General features: G+C 42.0%; 1 protein-coding gene across 1 annotated transcript in view; it reads right to left on the bottom strand.

Moving 5' to 3' along the window:
- The window catches only part of LOC132394271 (contactin-associated protein-like 5), a 977,958-nt gene that overhangs the window by 756,869 nt on the left and 193,654 nt on the right, over positions 1-27,435 (bottom strand). The window contains exon 8 of the mRNA XM_059970196.1: positions 6,138-6,244. Coding sequence (XP_059826179.1) covers positions 6,138-6,244 — 107 coding nt within the window. The remainder of the gene's footprint in view (positions 1-6,137; positions 6,245-27,435) is intronic.

Below are 27,435 nucleotides of genomic sequence, written 5' to 3'. Positions count from 1 at the left end.
TGGAATGGCTGATATTTGAATGTTAGCTGTTCCAAGTCGGGGAAATTTAAGTTTGACTGAGCAACCATGTTGGAACACTAACAGGAGTTAACCATAAAACACATACCTCCTGCCTTTTACCTTACCCGAGTTTGGTGCATTCTGTGAATCATGAATCCTTCTGGTCTGATGTCTGTATCCAGCATAGCTGGAGATAATCACACTTCAATACAGCATACAATTGAGCAGACTTTCATCAGCCTCTGATCCAGCAGTCTTGACCTCAGATCCTAATTTTATTCTCCAGTGAATGTACATTTGCCTACAAGATGTTGGGTAAAGTAGATCACATACCCCTGCATTTCAGTCTTGCTTGGATTCTCCCTCTCCTGACTCACTTTTGGCCATGGTGAGAAGCCTTAAAGACATTGTGCCTGACTGGCCCCGGTTCTTCAGTCAATGTGAGATCATTCACCGATGACACCACGTTTGTTGGCAGTATCTCAGATGGTGATGAGGGGGCATATGGAGGGAGATAGGTTGGCTGGCTGAGTTGTTTCTCTGCAACAGCCTTGCACTCAGTGTCAGTGAATCCAAGGAATTGATTGTGGTTTTTCAAAACAGGGTATCAGAAGAACACATAGGAGTCCTCATTGAGGAGTGAGCGGTGCAAAGTTTGAGCAGCTTCCAGTTTCTGAATGCCAACATCTCAGAGGATCTATTCTGGGCCAGCACATTGATGAGATCATGATCATGATCCTACTTCATTAGGAGTTTGAGGAGGTTTCTTATCTCACCAAAGATTCTTGCAAATTCTACAGATATTCAGTGGAAAGTGATATTTGACTGGTTGAATCATGGTCTGATATTTAGGCTCCAATACAGAGGATTGAAAAAGGATACAGAAAGTTATTGATTCAAGTTCAAAGTTCAAAGTAAATTTATTATCAAACTGCATGTATGTCACCATATACAACACTATTTTCTTGTGGGCAATCACACTACATATAAGAAACAAAATATAATCAATGACTGAACACACCCCAACAGTATAGACAAAACCCAATGTGCAAAAAGAACAAACAACACACACAAAATGCTGGTGGAACACAGCAGGCCAGGCAGCATCTATAAGGAGAAGCACTGTCAACGTTTTGGGCCGAGACCCTTTGTCGGGACTAACAAAAAGAAAACAACCAACTGTGGAAATACAGTAAGAACTGATCTGGCAAAGTTACAAAGAAAATTAAGAACTGCAATGACAAATTTCAGAAAATATTATGTACATTCATATTAGCACTAACTAGGATAGAAGGGGGAGGAGGAAAACCGACATTAATAATCTACACAACAGTCAGATAAAAGTCAGATATACTTTCATCTAAGAAAACAGGAATCAGCCCTCCACACAAGCATATCCAATTCTGATAAGAAGTACACACCACTAAACTTAAATGAGACCACAACACAGAACAATGAAGACATATCACTAATGAAGAAAAAGTTAAGCAATGGAAGAGCATGACCCTCCATGGAAGACATCCCAATGATCTCAGCAGACTAGATGTCAACAAGAAAGCATCACATGCAAGGCTCATGAGTTGGAAAACTCTTCCCAGAAACAGAAGGGTCCCTTGTGGCAATGTAGGACTAGGCGATTAACACAATAAAAGCAAAAATACAGAATAAAAAACCAAGAATTTCAAAATGATAAATGTAGAAAATGCCAAGAAAAACCAAAAACAACCCAACTCATTACAGGATCCTCTAGTTTAAAATAATCTGATTACTTACACAGGTACAATGAAAGGGCAAACATCATTCATCAAAATCTTGCTTTAAAATACAAACTCATAAATGAAATCACATTTTACTATAAATATAAGCTTGGTCCAGTTTTAGCGTCAGAATACAACAAAATATATCACAATCGATCCATTATTACAGATAGGGCAATCCATAATAACTGTCTGTATACAATATCGCAGGATAAACAAGCAAGACCAACTTATGTAATAGATCTAGCCATTCCAAACACATAACTTACAGAGATCACCAAGTGAGGAACAGCAGAAATAAGCTGAATTCAAAGATGAAATTGAAAGACTGGAACAGGAACTGGAACATTGTCCTGATAGTTATATCTACAACTGGTATCATCCCAAAAGCACTGCACAATAGCATTAAGCAATTAGCGCTGCACAGTAATATCTATGTAAATTTTCAGAAAACCAAAATCAAGTCAAGTCAAGTCAAGTCATCACTTTTTATTGTCATTTCAACCATAATGGCTGATACAGTACACAGTAAAAACGAGACAACGTTTTTCAGGACCATGGTGCTACATGAAACAATACAAAAACTACACAGAACTATGTAAAACAACACAAAACAAAACTACACAAAACTACAGACTTACCCAGGACTGCATAAAGTGCACGAGACAGTGCAGGCCTTACAATAAATAATAAGCAAGTCAGTAGGTACAGTAGACAGCAGTAAGTGCTGTGATGTCAAAATGCTAATCACCGTGAGAATAATCCGAAAGTTTCTAGAAACTGACAAATGAGCATGCCTGGCTATGCCTGTACCTCAGGTTTTATCAGCTTAAGCTTAAGCTTAAGCTGAGGAGGAAAATAATAATAATTAAATAAATAAACACTAAATATCATTAAAATGAGATAAAGAAACTTGAAATTGAGTTGCTAGGTTGTGGGAACAGCTCAATGATGGATTGAGTGAAATAATTCCCTTTGGTTCAAGAGCCTGATGTTTGAGGGTAAGTAACTGTTCCTGAACTTGGTGGTGTGAGTCCTGAGGCTCTTGTACCTTCTTCCTGATGGCAGAAGCAGGAATAGAGTATGTCCTGGGTGGTGGGGATCTTTGATTATGAACGCTGCTTTCCTGTGACAATGCTCCATGTAGATGTGCTCATTGGGGGAGGTGGGGCTTTATCCTGATGGACTGGACCACTTCTTTTTGTAGGATTTGCCGCTCAAGTGCATTGTTGGTTCCATACCAGGCTGTGATGCAGCCAGTCAGTATACTCCTCACTACACATCTATAAAAGTTGGTTAAAAATTTAGATGTAATTGTGAATCACCACAAACCTCTAAGCAGAAGTACAGTCATGCTTTCTTCACAATGGCACTTATATGCCTGACCCAGGACAGATCCTCCAAAATGAATACACCAAGGAATTTAAAGTTGCTGACCCTTTCCAGTTCTGATGAGGTCTAATCATGAACTGTGAAAAAAAAAGGTCCTGACGAAGGGTCATGGCCCGAAGCATTGACAGTGCTTCTTCCTATAGATGCTGCCTGACCTGCTGTGTTCCACCTGCAGTTTGTGTGTGTTGTCTGCTCATGAACTGCTGGTTTCCTCCTCCTGAAGTTGGTTATCATCTCCTTGGTGTTGCTGACATTGAGTGAGAGGTTGTGGCAGCCATTCGGGAATAACGCTCACACCACCAAGGACATCTTCAAGAAGGAGACATCCATCATTAAGGACTCTCGCTATTGGGATGTGCTTTCTTTATCTCACTACCATCTGGAAACGTGTACAGGAGTCTGGTGGCCTACACTCAGTGATTCAGAAACAGCTTTTTCCCACCACTGTCAGATTACTGAGCAGCCTATGACCCAATAAATACTATCTCTATTCCTTTCCTTTACGCCGTTTATTTATTTTTGTATTTATAGATTGTTCATGTCTTTACACTACTCCTGCAGCAAAGCAACAAATTTTTCATGATACGTCAGTGATGATAAACCTGATTCTGATTTTCATTCTGACTTTCGAGGCATTTGGACAGGTAGATGAATGGGAAAGATTTAGACGGGTCAAACATGGGCCAATTGGATTAGCTTAAATCAGATTCCTTATCAGCATGGACATGCTGTCCTGAAGAGTCTATTTCTGTGCTATATGAATCTATATCTCAATGAGGAGCCAATCAGCTTGTAAAGGAATTGTATAATAATCTAATAGAGAATGGAAGTTTAGCATCGTTATTGATTAAAAGTGTATGAAATATTGGTTGTGACAAATAATTATTGCATTAAGGCTTTAAGTTCCCTGCTAGTCTGCAACAATGTATATACTGAGGTAAACTGTGAAAACTCCTCAAATAATTTATAAACTGCACTCAAATTGTATTAATTCCTTACATCTGTGCATCAAACTGCCCATTCTTCAATGGGCTCTGCCAGAAGTTAGGAACATTGTATAGAAAATGTTACACTCAAAGACACAGGGAGGTTGGGAAGAGCAGGAATATTCTCTGCAGAAAGCAGGCACATCAGTGCTTAAGAGAGAAATGGAGAAGGGTGAGTGTTCTGGTGTGTGTCATTTATTTAACATGAGGAAATGATTAAGTAATATTTTCCCTTGGAGGATTAAATGGTTCCCAAGAGGTCAGTGACAACCTAATTGTGGACTTCATGATCGGAGTATTGTGCCTCATTTTCCCATCATTTTTCTGATCACACTTAAGTTACAGATAGATGAGCCAAGTAATGTCACACCAGCTGCCTAAGTAAATAGAAATGTTACCAACTCGTAGAGTCAGAGTCCTTCAGCCCACCTCTTCCATACAAATACCCATCCAGGCTGGTCCACTTTGCCCACATCCTTCTAAAACTTTCCTATCCATGCAGTTCTCTAAATATTTAACCTGCCAGTTTGTCCCACTCTCATCACGGAGGAAGCTACATAGTATCCAGACCAGGACCATCAGACTCAAAAACAGTTACTTACCCCAAGCAGTAAGACTGGTCAATACCTCCACACATTAACTCCACTACTACTTTATTAATTCCTGTCAGTCACCTTTTGTACTGATGCTTTATGGTCACATAATCAATGTATAGATATAAGCTTTCTTATGTATTTACCTATATATTTATTGTGACTTTAATATTACTGTGTTCTTTATTTTTTTTTTAGTGCTGCATTGGATCCAGTGTAACAATTATTTTGTTCTCCTTTACACCTGTGTACAGGAAATGACATCAAACAATCTAGAATCTTGAATCCTAAGCACTTTGATAGTACATACCTATCACTGTAACTCTTCAAGTATCTATTACTTTCCCCTTTCATATTAAACCTTTGCTGCCTAGTTCTTGATTTCCTCAACTTGCATTCAGGTTAGGGTCAGGGTTATGCTGCTGATATTCACTGAACATACCTCTCATGGTGTTGTGGATAGCACGGCAGTATGTCAGTTAGAACTCTTACAGTGTTTGTGACCTGGGTTCAGTTCCTCCGCAGTGTGTAAGGTGTCTTGATGTTCTCACCATGACCATGTGGGTTTCCTTTCCTCCCATATCCGTATGGGTTTGTAGGTTAATTAACCACATGAGTGTAATTGAGAGACATTGGCTTTTTGGACTGGGAAGTCCTGTTACCATGCTGTTTCCAAAAAATAAAAAAGAAGGTACTTCTGTAAGATCATTACTCAGTCTCCTACACTCCAAAGAAAGGTGTCACTGTCTCATACAGTATTTATTTTTAATTTTATTTAGAGATCTAACCTTCAAGCTGTACAGCCAAACAAGCCCCTGATTTAACACTAATCTCATCATGGGGCAATTTACAATGACTAATTAACCTACTAACCGGTATTTCTTTGGACTGTGGGAGGAAATTAGAGTATGCAGAGGAAACCCACATGCAAACAGTAAGGAACATACAAACTTGCTTCCAGAGAACACCAGAATTGAACACTAACATCTGATGCCCCAAGCTGTAATAGTGTCACACTAACTGCTATGCTATCACGGTGCTTCATAATGTCATACAACATGGAAATGGGGCCCATCCATCTAACTGGTCTGTATTGTCCATATTTGACCCACATTCTCTTAAAACTTTACTATCCGTATCCTTGTCAAGTACTTTTTAAATGATGTTAATGTATCTGCTTCAACCACTTCCTGTGACAGCACATCTCATAGACTGGCCACCCTCTGGGTGAAAATAATGTCCTCAGATTCCTATTAAACAAAGTCTGTCTAGTCTCCCTCTCTAATTCAGTCTCTTGAGATCTGAAAACATCCTTGTAACCATTTGAATAACACGATCTGACTTGGAACTACTGAGCTGTTAAAAGTCCCAAGAATATGAGAGTGAAGTGTCTCACAATGTTTACTCACAGTTATGGCAGGTGGCTCCAGTGTAGTCGGTCCCTGTACAGTTACAGTAGAACATACTCCAGGACTGGGAACATACTCCTCCATGTTCACAGTAATTTGGTAAGCATCTGAAGCACAAGAGAAAGGAAGGAATGTACTGAATAAATGTGTGAATACTGCAAAATCAGTTGCCAGCATCAAAAGCTGGCGTGGTAGTGCAGTGGTTAGCATGAACAGCTCTATTACAGCTGAGAGTTTGGAGTTTAATTTTGATGTCATCTGTAAGGCGTCTATATATCCACCTAGTTGACTGCATGGGTTTCCTCCAGGTGCTCCAGTTTCCTCCCAAAGTCCAAAGATGTAGCAGTTAGTAGGTTAATTGGTCATTGTAACTTGACCTGTGTTTAGGCTAGGGTTAATTTGGGGAGTGCTCAAAGGGCCAGAGGGGCCTATTCTGCACTGCATCTCAGTAAATAAATAAATATTAAAACTGGGGAAGCACAGAAGTGACTGGCTTGTGAGAATGTTTGGGCTGGAGTAATTATCTGTTACATTGATCAGGTGTCAGGATAATGGTAACATCTACATTCCTCATCTCCTGAGATCAGTACAATTAGAGAAATAACCATAAGAAGATATGCCAACGTTGGAAAGGGGAGAAGGATGGTCGCCATAGGGGGCTAATGAGCAAATGAGGAGAAGAGAAGGGTTAAGAGAGGAAACGGAATGGAGATGAAAAAGAGAGAAGTGGGAGGGGGAGGAAGTTAACTGACATTCAAGGAATTGATATTCATGCCACCAGGTTGGAGGCTATCCAAACGGAATATGTGGCGTTGATCTTCCAACCTGAGAATAGGTCCGCAGTAGATGTGATCTCATTCATTGTTCAGGTAGCCTTGGATCACCTGGACAATACTAATACTTAAATCCCGCTGCTGTTCATTGACTACAGCTCTGCATTTAACTCAATTGTTTCTCCAATTCTAATCACACGTGGGCCTCTGAACCTCCTTCTACAACTGCATCCTTGTCTTCCTCACTGGAAGACCAGTCTGTGCAGATCGGAAATAACATCTCTATCTCGCTGATAATCAACACTGGTGCACATCAAGGATGTGTGCTTAGACCACTGCTCTTTTCTCTCTACACCCATGAATGTGGCTAGGCACAATTCAAATGCCATTTATAAATTTGCTGATGACACAACCATTGTTGGCAGAATTTCAGATGGTGATGAGGAAGCCTACAGGAGTGAGCTAGATCAGCTGGTAGAGTGGTGTTGCAGCAACAACCTTGCACTCAACGAAAGTAAGACCAAAGAATTGATTGTGGACTTCAGAAAGGGTAAGACAATGACACACACACCAGTCCTCATTGAAGGATCAGTGGTGGAAAGAGTGAGAAATCTCATTTCTGAGTATCTAACCTGGGCCCTGCATGCTGATGCAGTTACAAAGAAGGCATGATAGCAGCTTTAATTCAGTAAGGGTTCAAAGAGATTTGATATGTCATCAAAGACACTTGCAAATTTCAACAGATGTACTGTGGGGAGGATTCTAAACTGACTGCATCACCGTTTGGTATGGGGAAGCCACTATACAGGATTGAAAGGAGGTGCAGGAAGTTGGGAACTCATTCAGTACTGTTATGGGCACTAGCATCTGCAGCATCAAGCAGCGATGCCTTAAAAAGGCAGCATCCATCATTAAGGACCCCCATTACCAAGGACATGCCATCTTCTCATTGCTACCAACAAAGAGGATGTACAGAAGCCAGAACGTACACAGTCAACTATTCAGGGATAGCTTCTTTCTCACCACATCAGATTTCTGAATGGACACTGAACCCATGAATGTTACTCACTACTATTTTTCTTTTTGCATTATTTATTTGTTTTAATCTTTTAAATGTCTATATCCTCAGCAGTCTCTATTCTTCCCTCTCTCATCAGGCAAACAATACAAAAGCCTGAGAGCACGCATCGCCAGGCTCAAGGACAGCTTCTGTCTCACTGCTATCAGACATTTGAATGGACCTCTTCTACAATAATATGGCTTCTTGGCCTCACATTCTGCTTTACAAAACAATAATTTTACTGTATTTATGTACATGTGCCAATAATAAACCAATTTATTAATTTTAACTGGTTTTTACTGTAAAGGCTTGGAGAAATCTTAAAGTCCTCTGTCAGAGTGAGTGGTTAGCGCATCAGTTTACAGCACCTGCGATCATTGATTTCCGTTGCTGCCTGTAAGGAGTTTGTGCATTTTCCCCATAACTACATGGTTTTCCCTCAGGTGCTCTGGTTTATTTTTACATGACGAAGTCGTAGGGTTTATAATGAGTAAGTTGTGGGAGCCAGAAGCATAGTGACACTTGCCAAGCACAATCCGATGACTGGATATTGGGAGAACTTCCAAGACTGTGGCATTTACTTTGTTAAAAATATTTTAGTAATTAAGATAAATAAGCTGATAGAAAGAAAGTACAGGTCACAATTCAAATTTTAAAGAAAACAATTAAAGCTTAATTTACGTAAAATATCCTGAAACTTGGAGGGAAATGTTGCAACTGAGTTGAAGTTCCTTTCAAAACACATCATTTGGGATCAGATTTGATTCAGCTCTCCTATTTGACTTGCATCTGTTTGAACATTCTTAAGCTGAACAGATATACTTTTCTTTAGCGCCATGCCCTCCATTTGTGCTGCTGCTTTGCACTCAGTGAGTTGGATAGCAAGTCAGTCCCAGGGATAACAGGCACTGCTAAGGTCATGCAGATGATGAACCTTGTTCTCAGACAGTGGAAATTTCAGGCAATTATTCTCCATGTTCATCAGGGCTAATGAGGTTGAACATAACATCTCATTGCTGCCTCACCTGAGACCAGCTCTCTCTGTACACATGAACTTGAGTTTTTCTAAGTCCATGCTGCATACATGCCTGCTAGTTCATTAGGTCCTGGAGATATAAATATTTCTACAATAAGACCATCAATCATAACCACCCCTCCCCCTCCACACTTCCCGTTGCGCATCTTTCATCACTTTGACGTTTTAACTACATGCTGAAACTCTGAAATCTTTTTGTAAATTCTGTCTTTCTCAATTCTGACAAGGGATCTTCTACCTGAAAATTTAATTCGATTTCTCTTTTGACAGTCCTATCCACCAATCCTGCTAAATCAGAATTAGGTTTAATATCACTGGCGTATGTCATGAAATTTGTTAACTTAACTGCATCAGTACATGATAAATAATTATGAAGAATAAAAACAAATTACAGTAAGTGTGTATATATATATATGTGCATGTGTGTGTGTGTGAGAGATTGTGTGTGTGTGTGTGTGTGTGTGTGTGTGTGTGTGCGTGTGTGCTTGTGTGTGTGTGTGTGTGTGTGTGCGCGCGCGCGCGCATGCGTGTATGTGCGCGTCTATAGTTAACTATTTCAGTTAAATTAAAATAAGTAGTGCAAAAAACAAATAAACAAAATTAATGAGGTAGTGTTAAATCAACAAAATGCTGGAGGAACACAGCAGGTCGGGCAGTGTCTGTTGAAATGAGCAGTCAACGTTTCGGGCTGAGACCATTCATCAGGACTGAAGAAGGAGGGGGCAGGGGTGCTATAAAGAAGGTGAGGGGAGGGTGGAAGGTGCCAGGTGAAAAACCAATCAGAGGAAAGATCAAGGGGTGGGGGAGGGGAAGCAGGGAAGGGATAGGCAGGAGAGGTGAAGAAGGAATGTAAGGGGAAAGCAGGGGAAAGTAATAGAAGAAGGCAGAATCATGAGAGAGGTGATAGGCAGCTAGAAGAGGAGGCAGAGTGAAAGTGGGATGGGGGAAGGAAGGGGGAGGGAATTCGATGTTCATACCAAGGGGTTAGAGACTACCAAGACGGTATATGAGGTGTTGCTCCTCCAACCTGAGGTTGGCCTCATCATGGCAGTAGAGGCCATATAGGGACATATCAGAATGGGAATGTGAAGCAGAGTTGAAGTGGGTGGCAACCGGGAGATCCTGTCTGTTGTGGCGGATGGAGCGGTGGTGCTCGACGAAGCGGTCCCCCAGTCTGTGTCGGGTCTCGCTGATGTAAAGGAGGCCGCACCAGGAACACCGGATGCAATAGATGACCCCAACAGACACACAAGTGAAGTGTTGCCTCACCTGGAAGGACTGTTTGGGGCCCTGAATAGTGGTAAGAGAGGAGGTGTAGGGACAGGTGTAGCACTTATGCTTGCAGGGATAAGTGCCAGGTGGGAGATCTGTGGGGAGGGACATGTGGACCAGACAGTCGTGGAGAGAACAATCCCTGAGAAAAGTGGAGAGGGGTAGGGAGGGAAAGATGTGCTTAGTGGTGGGGTCCTGTTGAAGATGGCAGAAGTTGCAGAGGATAATATGCTGGATCCGGAGGCTGGTGGGTGGTAGGTGAGGACAAGCGTAACATGGTCCCTGTTGTGGTGACAGGAGGATGGGGTGAGTGCCGAAGTGTGGGAAATGGAGGAGATGTGGATGAGGGCATCATTGATGACAGCAGAAGGGAAACCATGATTTTTAAAGAAAGGACATTTGAGATGTTCTGGAACGGAAAGCCTCATTCTGGGAGCAGATGCGGTGGAGACAGAGGAACTGGGAATAGGGAATAGAATTTTTGCATTTGGCAGGGTGGGAAGAGGTATAGTCAAGGTAGTTATGAGAGTCAGTGGGTTTATAGAAGACGTCAGTGGACGGTCTGACTCTAGAGATGGAGACTGTGAGATCGAGAAAGGGGAGAGAAGTGTCCAAGATGCACCAAGTGAATTTGAGGGCTGGGTGAAAGTTAGAGGCAAAAGTTAGAGGGTGAAAGTGGGCTGAGGGAAGGATGAGGAATCAGAGGAATGGAGAGGGGATGAAAGGTGGAGGGAAGGTTGGGAGTCGCGGGGCGGATAGGGGGTAGTAGAGGAATAAGACGAGCTGTAGGACCCAGCGGCAGTAATAATGGTCCCGTTCTGGAGAGGGTCAGGATCTCGGGTCCGAGCTGGATCTAGAGCTGGGGGTGTTGGAGCCTGTGGCCTGCAGGACACCAGAACTGAGATCCGAGTCAGAAGCGAGTGAGTCCATGGCGCGCCAGGGGCTGGTGCCCATGTCTGGGAGGCTGTGGTTCCAGTCTGGGTAGTGTCAGAGGCGGATGGGTCTTCGGCCTGCCGAAAGCCTGAGAAGTCGAAGTCCGAGGGGTCGGGATCCGGGTGTCATGGGCTGCAGGCAGGTGAGCTTGTGATCCTCCTTGGACATAAGGAAAGAGAAGAAACAGCATTTGGAAGCGTGAATTCGGCAGAGAATGAAGTGTAGGAGAGGTCCATAGCAGACGGTGGAGAGTGAGGCCCGCAGTGGTGGCAGAGAGAGAGACAAGGTAGTGTTCATGGGTTTGATGTTCATTTAGAAATTGGATGACAGAGAGGAAGCAGCTGTTTCTGAATGTTAGAATATAAACTACCGAACACAAAACAGTACAGGCCTTTCAGCCCAAAATGTTGTGCTTACCATTTTACTTACTCCGAGATCAATCTAACCCATTACTCCCACGTAATGAACCATTTTTATTTCATCCAGCTACCTATCAAAGAGTCCCTTGGATGTCCATAATGTGTCAGCCGCTGCCATTAACCCCTGGCAGAGTGTTCCACACACCCAACGCTGTGTATAAAAATTTACCTCTGACATTCCCTCCATAGCTTCCTCCAATTACCTTTAAATCATGCCTTCTTATAATAGCCTTCACCACCTTAATAAAATGGCACAGGCTGTCCACTTGATCTATGCCTCTATCAAGTCACCTTTCATCTTCCTTTGCTCAAAAGAGAAAAGCCCAGGCTCACTCAACCTTTCCTCATAAGACATTTTCTCTCATCCAGGCAGCTTCCTGGTAAATCTCCTCTAAGCCTTCTCTAAAGATTCCAATTCCTTCCTAAAATGAGGCGACTCATACTGAACACGTGGATTCTAACCACAGTTCTACAGATGTGCAACATTACCTCGTGACCCTTGAACTCAACCCCAAACTAATGAAGGCTAGCACAGGCCTTCAACTTGCATGTCATTTTTGAGGGGTTTATGGACACAGACCCAAGCTCCCTCTGTTCCTCAACACTACTGTGAATCCTGTGTACTTTTCCTTCAAATGTGACCTTCAGAAGTATATCACTTCACACTTCCCAGACTGAACTGTCTGTCACTTCTCAGCCCATGTCTGCAGTCTATCACTGACCCATTTTAACAGACAGACAGACATACTTTATTGATCCCGAGGGAAATTGGGTTTTGTTGCAGTCGCACCAACCAAGAATAGTGTAGAAATATAACCTTTTACACCGTTTCCAGCACAGCTTTATATTTTGAACAAAAGAGCAAAGCAATACAAATGTGGTACAGCACACACTGAAATCCTGGAGCAACTCAACTGGTCAGGCAGCATCTGTGGAAATGAGTAAACTGTTGATGTTTTAGGCTGAGACCCTTCATCCGTACTGGAAAGGAAAGGTGATGATTTCAGAACATGTATGTGGGGGTAGGGGAAGGAGCAGAAGCCCAAGCACAAGGTGATAGGTGAAACTGTGTGTGAGGGAGGAAGGATGAAGTAAGAAACTGGAAGGTGATAGGTGTAAAAGGCAAAGGGCAGGAGAATTTGGAATCTGATAGGAGAGGAAGGTGGACCATGAGAGAAAGGGAAGGAGGAGGAGCAGCACCAGGGAAAGTTGACAGACTGGTGAGGATTGGAGGTAAGGAACCAAAGTTGGCGGGGGGGGGGAGGGTTGGAAGTAAAAAAATCACTGGAAATTGGAGAAAATGATGTTCATGCAATGTAGCACACCTGCTGATAGAAATATCTGTTCAATGGTAAAGGTGACATAACCGGAAGCATGGCCAGCAAACAGAGTTGAATGTAAATTAAGTGGTGTCACTTTAAACCAGAAGGACAGCAGTACCTTCAAGGAATAGGAACATCTCCACCGTAGATATAATCCCATCTCAGAACTGTTCCTTCATCATCAGTGACTTAGAATCCCATTCAGCGCACCACATAAATATCTTCACCAGATTGTCATACCAAGTGATCTGCCATCCACAATCGTTATAAGATACACAAACATTTTAATTTATATAATTTCACTGATGATTGCTGACATGTTAATATAGCCAAAACCTCCTCCTTTTATAGTCATAACCTCCTTCTCAAACTTGATGGACAGAAAACACTAGTCACATTCCAAATGTTCAGCCGCAGAATACAAGGATGTCCATTTATAACAGAGATGAGGAGGAATTTCTTTAGCAAGTGGGTATAGAATCTGTGGAATTCATTGCCTCAGATAGTTGTAGAAGCCAGGTCATTGGGTATATTTAATGTGGGGGTTGACAGTTTCTTGATTAGTCAGGGAGAAGGCAGGAAAATGGGGTTGAAAGGGATAACAAATCAGTCATAATGTAATGGAGGAGCAGACTCGGTGGGTTGAACAGCCTAATTCTGCTCCTATGGTCTTATGGTTAAAAAAATAACTAAAAATTATTTATGCAAAATAGCTTGAAATGTGTAGGGAGATGTTGGAGCTAAGTTGAAGATACTTTTAATTACACTATGGGATCAGTTTGAATTCAGTTCATCTGTGAATATGGATCAATTAATTCATTCTATAGCTGATGCACCATCAATAACTCACTCTGAGACGTAAAGGCGAGATATCGGCTTTTATTGACTGGAAGAAGGAACCAGCAGTGAGTGACCACCATACTACATCCTGGAGACTGAGAGGCCGGCCCCAGGCCTCGATCGCCTTTATCCAGGGGTCTGTGGGAGGAGCCACAGGAGCAGTCAGCAGGGGGCGTCCAGACTGGTATATGTAGTTCACCACAATAGCTAAACATAGCATGGCACAGCTTATTTTTTCTTCCTGTCCTGCTCTCCAGCTTCAAAATACTGGGAACAAGTTTCAGAAATAAACATTGCTACAAATTCAGAAAAAGGCTGAAAGAAAAGGATAAGCAGACTCTTAATAAAATGTTTTTAACAAGAAAAATGCAAATAATCACAGCCTAGGAAGTTTTCACAATATCCAGAGTCATAAGACCATAAGATATAGGATTCGAATCAGGCCATGCAGCCCATCAAGTCTGCTCTACCATTTCATTGTGACTGATTTGTTATTCCTCTCAACCTGATTCTCCTGCCTTCTCCCTAATCTTTTGAAGCCATAAATAATCAAAAACTTATCAACATTCGCTTTAAATATACCCAATGACTTGGTCTCCACAGCTGTCTGTGGCAATGAATTCTACAGATTCACTAACCATGACTGAAGAAGTTCCACCTCATCTCTGTTCTAATTGGACGTCCCTCTGATCCTAGGCTCCCCACTAAAGGGCAACACTCTCCACACATCCTCTCTATCATATGCCAGAAGAGTCTCAGATTTGCTGGAGCATTTACAGGAGAATCAGTTTAAACTGGTAAATTGGTTTATTACATCTAAAATCAATGTTTTACTTTCCAGCCACTCCGGATCATTTCTTCATATCAAGAGTGAAGATTGTCCTTTTATTTAAGCAAAATGGCTCTCCTAGCCAATAAAGTTGTAAAAACTGTCATCCTTTGAGCAGAAGCAGGAATATCTGTTTCTCTTTCCTCAAAGCCTCATTATATGTTAGATCTGGCTTTACTCCATGCACTATACCTGCAGCTCTCACATGACCTTTATCCTCCTCCACCTCACTATCTGCTCTAACACTCTGGTTCCCCTCCCCCTGCAAATTTAGTTTAAACCCCCTGGAGCAGCACTAGCAAACTTTCCCGCAAGGATGTTAGTCCCCCTCCAGTTCAGGTGCAACCTGTCCTGTCGGAACAGGTCCCACCTTTCCTGGAACAAGGCCCAATTGTCCAGAAACCTGAAGCCCTCCCTCCTGCACCAACTCCTTAGCCACATATTTGGCTGCATTATCTTCCTATTTCTGGCCTCACTAGCACGTGGCACGAGTAGCAATCCTGAGATTGCAACCCTGGAGGTCCTGTCCATCAACTTTGCACCTAACTCCCTAAATTCTCTTTGCAGGACCTCCTCCTTCTTCCTATCCATGTCATTGGTCCCTACATGGACCACAACATCTGGCTGCTCACCCTCCCTCTTGAGAATACTGAGAACTCAATCCAAGATATCGCGGACCCTGGCACCAGGGAGGCAACAAACCATCTGGGATCCTCGATCTCTTCCAAAGAACCTCCTATCTGTCCCCCTAACTATCGAATCCCCTATCGCTACTGCTCTCCTCTTTTCCCTCCTTCCCTTCTGAGCTGATATCTTCCACCTGATAGGAAGGAGGAGAAAAGAGCAAGTGCTGCATGAGAGGGTCTTTAGTTACATTCACTGCTTTACAGAAGCAGTGAGAGGTATGGACAGATTCCATGGAGGAGAAGCTGGTTTTTGTGATGTTCTGAGCTGTGTCCACAACTCAAAAGCTCAAAGTAATGGACACAGCCCAGTCTATCATGGGTAAATCCCTGCCTATCATTGAGCGTATCTACAGGGAGTACTGTCAGAGGAACACAGCTTCATCGTCAGAGACCCCCACCATCCAGGCCACGCTCTCTTCCTACTACTGCCAAAAGGGAAGAAGCAGAGGAGCCTCAGGACCCACACCACCAAGTTCAGGAACATCATTACCCCTCAACCATCAGGCTCTTTAATCAGAAATTATAACTTCACTCACTCACTCAATCAATCACTGAACTGTTCCAACACCTATGGACTCACTTTCAAGGACCCTTCATCTCATGTTCTCGATATTTATTGCTTACTTATTATTTTGTTTTTTTACTGTTGTTTTCTTTGTATTTATGTGAATGCCTGCAAGTAAAAGAATCTTGGGGTTGTATGCTATATACGTTGACATATATGCATATATGTATTTGATAATAAATGTACTTTGAACTCTCCTGCAATTTCTTCAGTCTCAGGGAGAGCAATTGCCAAAATAAGCTGTGAGGCATCCCAATAAGAGGCATTCTATAGTGCATAAATAAAAATTGGTGAGGACAAAAACTGGTCGGCAAGGACATTCTATATTTGTTTAGTGTCCTGAGGAGATAGAATTGTCTATGAGCTTTGTGCATTGCTGAGATGCCCTCCTCAACAGCTGTGAAGGTGTAGTCATCTGGAAAGACTTTCTTAAATGTACTTCGGGATGGACTGTAACAATGTATGGGTTAGTGGGCATGTTATGCTGGAACAAAAAGCTACTTGACACCTGTCAACTGCCCCCAGCACATCCTCACATTTCACTGTATGTCTTGAAGCGTGGATCTACATATGACAAATGAATCTATTCTTTAATCATCTCCTTAAATGGAAGAGGTTGCTGTTGCTGTGACCTTATCCACATTCCATATTTGAGAGGTTTATTTTACTGCTTTGTCTAATCCAGGTTCTCCCCTCACCATTCTGTGTCTTTCAACTGTCTCTCCTACTGGAATACTGCCACTCCATCACAGCAAAAGCCCTCCCCATCAGTGAGCACATCAACAAGGAGTGCTGCCCCTTGCTAATGGATGCTGCATCCATTAGCAAGGACCCCACCACCCCTGTCATGCTCTGATCTTGCTGCTGTCCTTAAGAAAAAGCAGCAGTTACTTCTTTTCAACCTGAATCAACATTATAACCTCACTCACCTCAACACTCAACTGATTCCACAACCTAGGGACTCTATAGCTCACATTCTCAGTATTTATCTGTTTGTTTGTTTGTTTATTTATTGGGTTTCTTTGTATTTGCACAATTTGTCTTCTTTTACACATTTGTTGTCAGTCAGTCTTTGTCCGTAGCTTTTTCATTGATTCTATTGTATTTCTTTGTTCTACTGTGAAAGCCTGTAAGGAAATGAATCTCAGGGTAGTATATGTACTTTGATAATAAACTTACTTTCAACTTTGAACTACTTTTCTAAATGAGTTTCCTGCCTCTTTACTTAATATGCAGGAAATAACTGCCCTGCCAATAGTGCACCATTGGAGCCTGAATTGCACAGGCCGGATTGTGAAAGTTTAAGTTTGTCATTTAACCATACACATGAATACAGCCAAACAAATCAGTGTTCCTCTGGGGACAATTAGTAAAACACAGTACAAACAGTCAGGCATGGCACACAGCACATACTCTGTAGCACATAATTTTACAATAGCAGAACAATATTCAGTCATAAAAACATTTAGCCCAAGTCCCTGAGTGTCATGGCCTGAGAATTAACGGTGCAGTAGCCCTCATCACGCACTAGTACAACTGCGTATGAATGCAATCCAACTCGTCTTCGACCGAGCAAATACTGGAGGATAGCACAGATGAGAGGGACCAGCCCCCAACCCAGTACGGATCCCGGTGTTCTCCACACCAGCTCACCAATGAACCAGTGAGCCGGACTTGCAACATTTTTATTTTTATTTAGAAATACAGCATGGAGTAGGATGTTCTGGCCCTTTGAGCTGCACTATCCAGCAGGACATGATTTAACCCTAGCCTAAACATGGGACAATTTACAATGATCAATTAACCAACTAACCTATACATCTTTCGACAGTGGCAGGAAGCTGGAGCATCTGGAGAAAACCCACACTTTCCATGGGGGAGGACGTACAAACTTCTTACAGGGGACACTGGGAATGAATTCTGAACTCCAACACCTAAACTGTAGTAGCGTTACTCTAACCACTGCGCTACTGTGACACACCCAACCATTACCCATGCCCAACAGGGTCTTGTGAGCACAAAATGCTCCCCAGACAATAATTTGCACTGTTTGTTGGACCATGTATCGCCTCCTTTGGTGGCTGTAACTGTTGGTGTGAATCAATTTCTGTGCCTGGCAATAGCAGCAAGAAGAGTAAATGTATGCACAGCAAGATCCCACAAATAGTGTTATAATATTGAACAAATAATTTACCAAATAGTGAATTCAATTATTGCTCCAAACTTGGAATATCCTGTTTAGATCAGTTTGCTACATAATAGGAAGGATGTGGAAGCTTTTTAGAGCGTGCAGAGCAGATTTACTATGATGCTGTCCGGATGTCTTATGAAGAAAGATTGAGTAAGCTAGGATTTATCTCTTTGGAGCAAAGGAAGATGAGAGGGACTTCACAGAGCTGTACAAGATGATAAAAGGCAAGAACAAGAGAATAATGAGAGACTTCTTTCCAAGGGTGGAAATGGTAACTACGAGGGGTCATAATTTTAAGGTGGTTAGAGGAAAGCATAGGGGGATGTCAGAGATAAACAAGTGCTGGATCTGTGGAACACACTGCTAGGGGTGGTGGTAGAGTTAGATATATTAGGGACACTTAAGAACCTCAGCATGTGAATGATAGAAAAAAGGAAGGGCTATGTAGGAGGGAGAGTTAGATTGATCTTAGAATAGATTATAAAGTTGGCACAATATTGTTGGTTAAAAGGCCTGTACTGTGCTGAAATGTACTATAATCAATATGTATTGAAACTCCTCCATCTGGGACAACAGACTGTACCTCATTTCAGTGTCTTATCTGAATCACACCTGATCATCAGTTATCACACTTTAAATTCTCTGTGTCTGACAGCGTGACCTTTCCAGTGACGGGTTATCTTGGATTGTGTACTTGAGCCCTGGATAGGATGATGAAGTTAAAGCCCTGTGAAAACAATATATGTAGCTTCTCTATCTATTTCAGGCAATTCTATGTTCTTTTAAAATAAGTATCAAAAATGCATTATTTTTTCCCCTTAACATCAAATGTGCATACAGAAAGTGTAATATATTCAGCCAACCAGTAGATGGTGGATTTTTGGGGCATGATTCCACATAAAATGGTGAATGACTAAATACCTTTACGATGTGATTACTAGCCTACAGCCTTTATAATAGCACAATAGCTGAATAAAGGAATGCATGACCCTCCTTCAATATATTTAAGGTGTTTATTAATTAACTTCGTACAACCTTCATTGAAAATTTCACTTGGACAGTAATTCTCTTTTCTTTGAGATTTCCCTGGGCTTTATGACTCCATTTCACACAATATTTCTCATCATAAGCAAAGGCACAGCCATCTGCTGTGGTCACTTCCTACTTGCTGACTATATTAATTCTCCCATTTTTTGAAAGATAAATGGGGCAGCTCTCAATCTTTGCTTGGTCCATCCCCTTTAACCTATCAGTCCACATCATCCAGGACATGCCCTTTTACCAATGCCACCATCAGGGAGGAGGTATAGGAGCCTACACACCCACACTCAATGGTCCATGAATCCACAAACACTACCTTACTAATTTTCTTCTGCATTATTTATTTAATTACTTGTTTTTGTTATTTATTTTTATGTTCTGCACTGTACTACTGCCAGAAAACAAACTTCACAACATACAGTATTAGTTACAGGAGGTACCTAATAAATAGCCCAATGACTGTATGTCCGTGGTCTTCTGTGACTGTAGCCCATCCTCAAGGTTTGACATGCTGTGCATTCAAAGGTGCTCTGCTGCAATACCACTACTGTAACATGTGATTATTTGAGCTACTGTCACCTCTATCAAATCTTCTCTCAATCTTACAAGGAATGAAGTCCAAACCTATTCAATCTTTCCTTATAACTCATATCCCTCAGACCCAGCAACATTTTTGTAAATTTTCTCTGTACTTTTTCAACCATATTTATATCTTTCCTGCACACAATACTCCAAATTAGGCCTCACCATTATCTCATACAGGAACATAACATCCCATCTCCTATACTGAGTACTTTGATTTATGAAGGCCAATGTGCCAAAGGCTTTTCTTAAGACCCTATCTACCTGCTGTGCCACTTTAAATGAATTATGCCCTATATTCCCAGATCCCTTTGTTCTACCACACTCTTCAGTGCAATACCATTTACTGTGTAAGAACTAACCTGGTTGGTTCTACCATAATACCATATATACATAAATGATCTGGATGATGGGGTGGTAAATTGGATTAGTAAGTATGCCAATGATACTAAGGTAGGAGGTGTTGTGGATAATGAGGTGGGTTTTCAAAGCTTGCAGGGAGATTTATGCCGGTTAGAAGAATGGGCTGAATGTTGGCAGATGGAGTTTAATGCTGAGAAGTGTGAGGTTCTACATTTTGGCAGGAATAATCCAAATAGAACATACAGGGTAAATGGTAGGGCATTGAGTAATGCAGAGGAACAGAGAGATCTAGGAATAACAGTGCATAGTTCCCTGAAGGAGGAGCCTCATGTAGATAGGGTTGTGAAGAAGGCTTTTAGTACGCTGGCCTTTATAAATCAAAGCATTGAGTACAGAAGGTGGAACGTAATGTTAAAATTGTACAAGGCATTGGTAAGGCCAAATTTAGAATATTGTGTGCAGTTCTGGTCACCGAATTATAGGAAAGATATCAATAAATTAGAGAGAGTGCAGAGACGATTTACTAGGATGTTACCTGGGTTTCAGCATTTAAGTTACAGAGAAAGGTTGAACAAGTTAGGTCTCTATTCATTGGAGTGTAGAAGGTTGAGGGGGGATTTGATCGAGGTATTTAAAATTTTGAGAGGGATAGATAGAGTTGACGTGAATAGGCTGTTTCCGTTGAGAGTAGGGGAGATTCAAACAAGAGGACATGATTTGAGAGTTGGGGGCAAAAGTTTAAGGGAAACACGAGGGGGTATTTCTTTACTCAGAGAGTGATAGTTGTGTGGAATGAGCTTCCTGTAGAAGTAGTAGAGGCCAGTTCAGTTGTGTCATTTAAGGTAAAATTGGATAGGTATATGGACAGGAAGGGAGTGGAGGGTTATGGGCTGAATGCGGGTAGGTGGGACTAGGTGAGATTAAGAGTTCGGCATGGACTAGGAGGGCCGAGATGGCCTGTTTCCGTGCTGTGATTGTTATATATGGTTATATTATATATAATGCAACACCTTGCACTTGCCTGCATTAAATTCCATCTGCCATTTTCCAACTGGACCAGATCCCTCTGCAAGCCATGATAGTGTTTCTTGCTGTCCGTACATCCCTATCTTGGTGTCATCTGCAACCTTGCTAATCCGCTTAACTATAATATCATCCAGATCATTGATATAGATGACAAACAAGAACACACCCAGCACTGATCCCTCCACTTGTCACAGGCCTCCAGTCAGCAAGGCAACCATCTACCACCACTCTCTCACTTTTCCCTTAAAACCAATGACAAATCCAATTTACTACCCATCTTGAATGTCAATAGCGACTTAACCTTTTTGACCAACCTCACATATGGGACCTTGTCAAATGCCTTGCTAAAGTCCATGTAGACAACCTCCACTGACTTGCCTTCATTCACTTTCCTGGTAAATTCCTCAAAAAGCTATAAGATTGGTTAGATGTGACCTATCACACTTGAAGCAATACTGACTATCCTTAATAAGTCCATGTCTATCCAAATATGTATATATCCAGTGCCTCAGAATAACTTTCAATATCTTTCCCACTACTGATGTCAGACTCACCAGTCTCTAATTTCATGGTTTCCGTTTAGAGCCTTTCTTAAACAGCAGAACAATATTGGCTAACCTCCAATCCTCAGGTACCTCTCCTGTCACTAAGTATGTTTTAAGTATTTCCACTAGGGCCCCGGTAATTCCTGTACAGTCCAAGGGAACACCTTGTCAAGCTCTGGAGATTTATCCACCATGATCTACCTCAGGATAGCAAACACCTCCTCTGTACAGTATGCATGAAGTTGATGCCACTTTGCCTCACTTCTATAGCGTCCATAGATGTCTCCCAAGTGATTACAGATGCAAAAAAAAAAATGTATTTAAGATCTCCCACATTTGCTTTGGCTCCACACAGGGATTACCATTCTGATCTTTCTGAGGACCAATTTCATCCCTTGCAATCCTTTTGCTCTTAACATTTGTGTAGAATTCCTTACGATTCCCCTTCACCTTGTCTGCTAGAGCAACCTCATGCCTTCTTTCAGCCTTTCTGATTTCTTTCTTAAGTGTTCTATCCCATTTCTTGTACTCCATAAGCACCTCATTTGTTCCTACTTGCCCATACCTGCTACGAACCTCTTTTCTTCCCTCTTAACCAGACCCTCAGTATCTCTTGAAAACCAAGGTTCCCTACATGTGTTATCTTTACCTTTTATTTTGACAGGCACATACAAGGTTTTTACTTTGGAAGGCTTCCCACTTACTAATCTTTGCCAGACAACAGCCTGTCCCAATCTATGGTTGCCAGATCCTTTCTGATACCATCCAACTTAGAATCCCAACATGTGGACCAGACCAATCTTTTTGCATACTTACTTTGAAACTGGTGACATTTTGATTCTGATTCTACTGTTCCCACCCAATCCAATGCCTCACCCATGACCATTGTTTTACATCTCCACATTGTTCCCAAACCTCCTGTCAACTACCAGCAGTGCAGTTGCCTCAACAAATTGCTGTCATTAAGTGCGAGGCTCACCCTACTGCCTCAGACCCCATAACTAAAGAAAATGCTGCTGCTGATGCAACTGCTAGAAAAAAAACATGAGTGCAGGAAAAGCTATGCTAGTACATATGCAGGTACAATGTACCCCTGTAACCATACCCCAAACCTGTGAGATTTAATATCTGCCCAAGATGGGACCCCGGAAAAGGAGAAGGGAGTATGGAAGGAAAAACAGTGTTTTAGGGAGGGGATGTGGAGACATCCGGATTATCACCCTGTGTGTCCCAGGAATCCCCTACAAGACCTTGTTCGACTGGTAGCTGGGAAAGGACATGTAGGAAAGGGGGCATTATACATCAAAGACAACAGTGGTTTGCACCAGGTTAATAGTAATTGCAGGACAGGTTGTGCGAAGCTGTGAGATTTGCCAGAGAAACAGTAGTGGTAAGTCACCTGCTAAATTTGTCCATTTGCCACCTACAGAGACACCATTTGCCAAATTACAGATAGACTTGTGCACATGCCTGGGATTATAAATACCTATTAGTAACAGTGGACACATTCTCCAAATGGGTGGAGGTGTTTCCCACTAGAAAAGATGATACACAAACTGTGGTTAAGATATTAATGAAGGAAATTATTCTCAGATATGGGGTTCTTGGGAATATCATGTTCCTCAGAACTGGTAGAAAGAATGAATAGAGTATTGAAAGATAAATTGGCTTAGATATGTCAGGAAACTGGATTGAAATGGTAGAGACTCTTCCCATAGCATTATACACTCTAAGAAATCAGGTGAGCTGGACAACTAAGCTGACTCCCTTTGAGGTGCTGGTGGTGTCTCAGCCCCCTTTGACTAGTGCACAAACATCCTTGGTCTGGACCGATGAGAAAACCATAGAAACTGTTAAAGCCCTAGGCAAAGCAACATGAACAAATCAAGGACAGGTAGCTGCTGCATTACCTCAGCCGGGGGAGAAAAACACCAATCCCTTTAAACATGGAGACCATGTACATATAAAGACGCTTGAGAAAGAATCCCTTTCTCCTCGGTGGAAAGGGTCCAATCAGGTGTCCCTGGTGACAAGGACTGCTGTGAAAGTCCAGGGGAAGTCTGTTTGGATACACGGAACAAATACAAATTATCTTCTCCGGAAGAAGGGAAGACGGAAAAATGAATGATAAAGAAATTACTTTTGTTGTGTGGACTACTGGGGTTTATTATGCTGGGGGAGCCTATAACACTCACTTGGGCTTAGCTCATGAAAATGCCACACGGACTAATGTAGTTGCAGGAGGTGTATGGGGGTCCCTGTGCATGGAGCAGGAGTTGCATCCTTATGGTCTATTCCCTTCAATAAGAAGGAGCAAGAATGTTTCAATAAAATAACCAGCAGTTTTAAATGCTATTACTGGCCAGGATGTTGTATGGTGGTCTCTTGCTGCTGACTGCTCTCTTCCAGCAAATAAAAGCCTATATCTTGCCTCATGTCTCCAAGAGTTATTGATGGTGCATCAATCCTATCGAATATTGAAAGGCCTAGAGGGTTGATGTGGAGAGGATGTTTCCTATGATGGGGTCCAGGACTAGAAGGCACAGCCTCAGAATAGAAGGACACCCTTTAGAACAGAGCTGAAGAGGAATTTCTTTAGCCACTTTGTTGAATCTGTGCACTTCATTGCTGTAGAAGTCTGTGGAGGCCAAATTATTTAAATCAGGTTGATGGGTTTCTGATTAGTAAAGGAGTCAAAGGTTATGAGGAGAAGGCAGGAGAATGGAAGTTCAGAGGGATAATAAATCAGCTATAATTGAATGGTGGAGCAGACTTGATGGCCCGAATGATCTAATTTGTCTTGTGGTCCTAAGGTCGTTGAATGAACATCAGTTTGCATGGCTTGTGAGAAAAGTTGCCATAAGATGCTGCTGTTTTAGTTTATTTTAAAGTCCATAGAGGAAAGCTGACCGAATTAAACACAATAAATTAATAAATTATTGTCCGAAGACTTTTGAAAAACAATATTGTCTACTACTTGATAGTTTGTCAGCAAGTGTGCTTTATGCTAAGTTGCTGGCATTTACAAATGAGGAAGCTGCCAGGTTTGTACATGTTTTAATTAAGAACTGGTTATCCTTATCAGAGGATCACTGTAGGGTCACAAATATGCTCTGAGTTCAATGGTCAAAGGAAGATAATGGCTCAGGATTACCACCTCAATATTCTACATGGTGCTAAGTATAGAACTTTGGCAAGAGTAAAACTCAGGTTTTATCTGATATAATTCTAAGCTTGAACACTTGAATACTCAGTTGTTCAGTTTATAAGGACACATTTGGTGAGGTAATGAAAGGACTTTGAGGTTGTAGACCTACAGATATCTGCAACAAACTATAAATTTTCCTAAAGACAATGATAACAATTACTTCGTAATACTTTAAAATATTACAGTTGATACTCATTACAGTCTCCAGCTCTGGAGACAAACTGTCAACCAACATCTTTTATAAACCTACTGATTCCCATGGTTATCTTGACTATACCTCTTCCCAACCTATCTCCTGTAAAAATGTTGTTCCCTATTCTCAGTTTCTTTGCCTTCACTGCATCTGTTTCCAGGATGAAGATCTCCATTCCAGGACATCAGAGGTGTTCTCCATCATTAAAGAATGTGATTTCTCTCCCTCCACAATTGATGCTATCCCTCACCCACATCTCCTACATTACCTGAATATTTGTGCTCATCCCATCTTCCCACCACCTTAAAAGTGATAGAGTTCCTCTTATCCTTGCCTACCACCCCATCACCCTCTGTGTCCAACACATTATCCATTGCAACTGCTGCCATCTCCAAACGGACCCTCCCATAAACATATCTTTACCTCCCCCCACCTTTTCATTTTCCTCAGGAATCATTCCCCCCGTGATTCCCTTGTCCAATCATCCCTGCCCATTAATCTCCCTCTCTGCCGGCTGCCTAAGTTCTACACCTACCCATACACATCTCTCCTTCACCCCCATTCATGTCCTTCCATGTGAGGCAACGTTTCACCTATAAATCTGCTGGGATCATCTATTACATCCGGTGTTCACGATGCAGTCTCCTCTACACTGGTGTGACCTGTCGTAAATTGGGAGATCACTTTGTCAAGCACCTCCACTCCATCTGCCACAAACGGGACTTCCCAGTAGCCAAACATTTTAATTCCGATTCCCATTCCTGTTCTGATGTGTCAGTCCATGGTCTCCTCTTGTGCCAAGATAAGGCCACCCTTAAGGTAGGGGAACAACACCTTATATTGCCTCTGGGTAGCCTCCCACCTCCTTCTGGTAAACCAATTTCCAGCCAAACATTCCTCTATTCCCCACTTTGATCTTTTACCTCTTCTCATCTGCCTTTTGCTTCTTCCTGCATCCTCTCCTCCTTTCCTTTCTCATATTGTTTACCTTCCTCTCCAATCAGATTCCTTCTTCACCAGCCTTTGACCTTTCCCACTCACCTGGCTTCACCTATCACCTTCCAGCTAGCCTCCTTCCCCTCCCGCTCGTTTTTATGCTAGTATCTTCTCCCTTGCTTCTCAGTGCTGAAGAAGAGTCCCGGCCTGAAACGTTGACTAGCTATTCATTTCTATCCATCATTCTGTGTGTATTGCTTTCGATTTTCAGCATTTGCAGACTTCCTTGTGTTTATTATTACAGTTTTATTTTGTTCCTATTTTGATTATAATACAGAGAGCACAAAAATAGGCTTTTGAACACAAGTAGTATGTGATTGTGTTTCTGCTCCACTTGAGACTCCTCCTATTCCACTTGCCCCTTTGTAGACTTACAGAATTTTCTATTTCTCTTTTGTGGTATAGAAACACAGAAAACCTACAGCACAATACAGGCCCTTCAGCCCACAAAGCTGTGCTGAACATGCCCTTACGTTAGAACTATCTAGGGTTCTAAGCACCATATAGCCATCCAGGAGTCTCTTAAAAGACCCTATCATTTCCGCCTCCACCACCGCCAACGGCAGCCCATTCCACGCATTCACCACTCTCTGCGTAAAAAACTTACCTCTGACATCTCATCTTCACCTTCTCCCACTGCCTTAAAACTGTTTACTCTTGTGCTAGCCATTTCAGCTCTGGGAAAAAGCCCCTGACTACCCACATGACCTATGCCTCTCATCATCTTATACAGCTCTATCAGATCACCTCTCCTCCTCTGCTCCAAGGAGAAAAGGCTGAGTTCATTCAACCCAATCCAAGCAACATCCTTGTAAATCTCCTCTGTACCCTTTCTATAGTTTCCACATCCTTCCTGTAGTGAGCTGAAAGTCTCAAGCTCTCCCAGCGACACTAAGCTCCACAGTCTCACTTTTCAGAGTAAAGCATTTCTCCCTAAATCTATATTGGATTAATTAGTATTCATTATTTGCATCTTTTTACATATGTAAACATTTCTCCACATTAGTGTTGTGCAACTCATTGAAAATACAAAAGATTTGCAATCAATGGTTTTTGTTGGCATGAAGTCCCAACCACTTTGTTCTTTATTGATGGCTGCAGTTTCCAGGTTTGGATACCAATGCAAAGACTTTGTCAGCCAGATTGAGTGTAGAAGATGTTCAGCAGGAGGTTGACTGGATTGGGGACTATATTTATTGGAGAGAATGGCTAGTTTATACCTATGGTAAAAGAAATAGGTGGGTGACCTGACAAAAGTACATAAGATTATGAGAAACATAAAGCAGATGCAGTAGATAGACAAAATCTTTATCTGATGGCCGGGGTATCAAAAACAAGATGGCATAGATATAAGGTATGAGGAAGGAGTTTCAATGAAGACATGAGGAGCTAAGTCTAGATGAAGAAGTTTCCAATGG

This window comes from Hypanus sabinus, chromosome 5 (genome assembly GCF_030144855.1).
Source record: "Hypanus sabinus isolate sHypSab1 chromosome 5, sHypSab1.hap1, whole genome shotgun sequence".
Classification (NCBI taxonomy): Eukaryota; Metazoa; Chordata; class Chondrichthyes; order Myliobatiformes; family Dasyatidae; genus Hypanus; species Hypanus sabinus.
The sequence above is the reverse complement of the archived record's forward strand: the minus strand, read 5'-3'. Positions and strand labels throughout refer to the sequence as shown.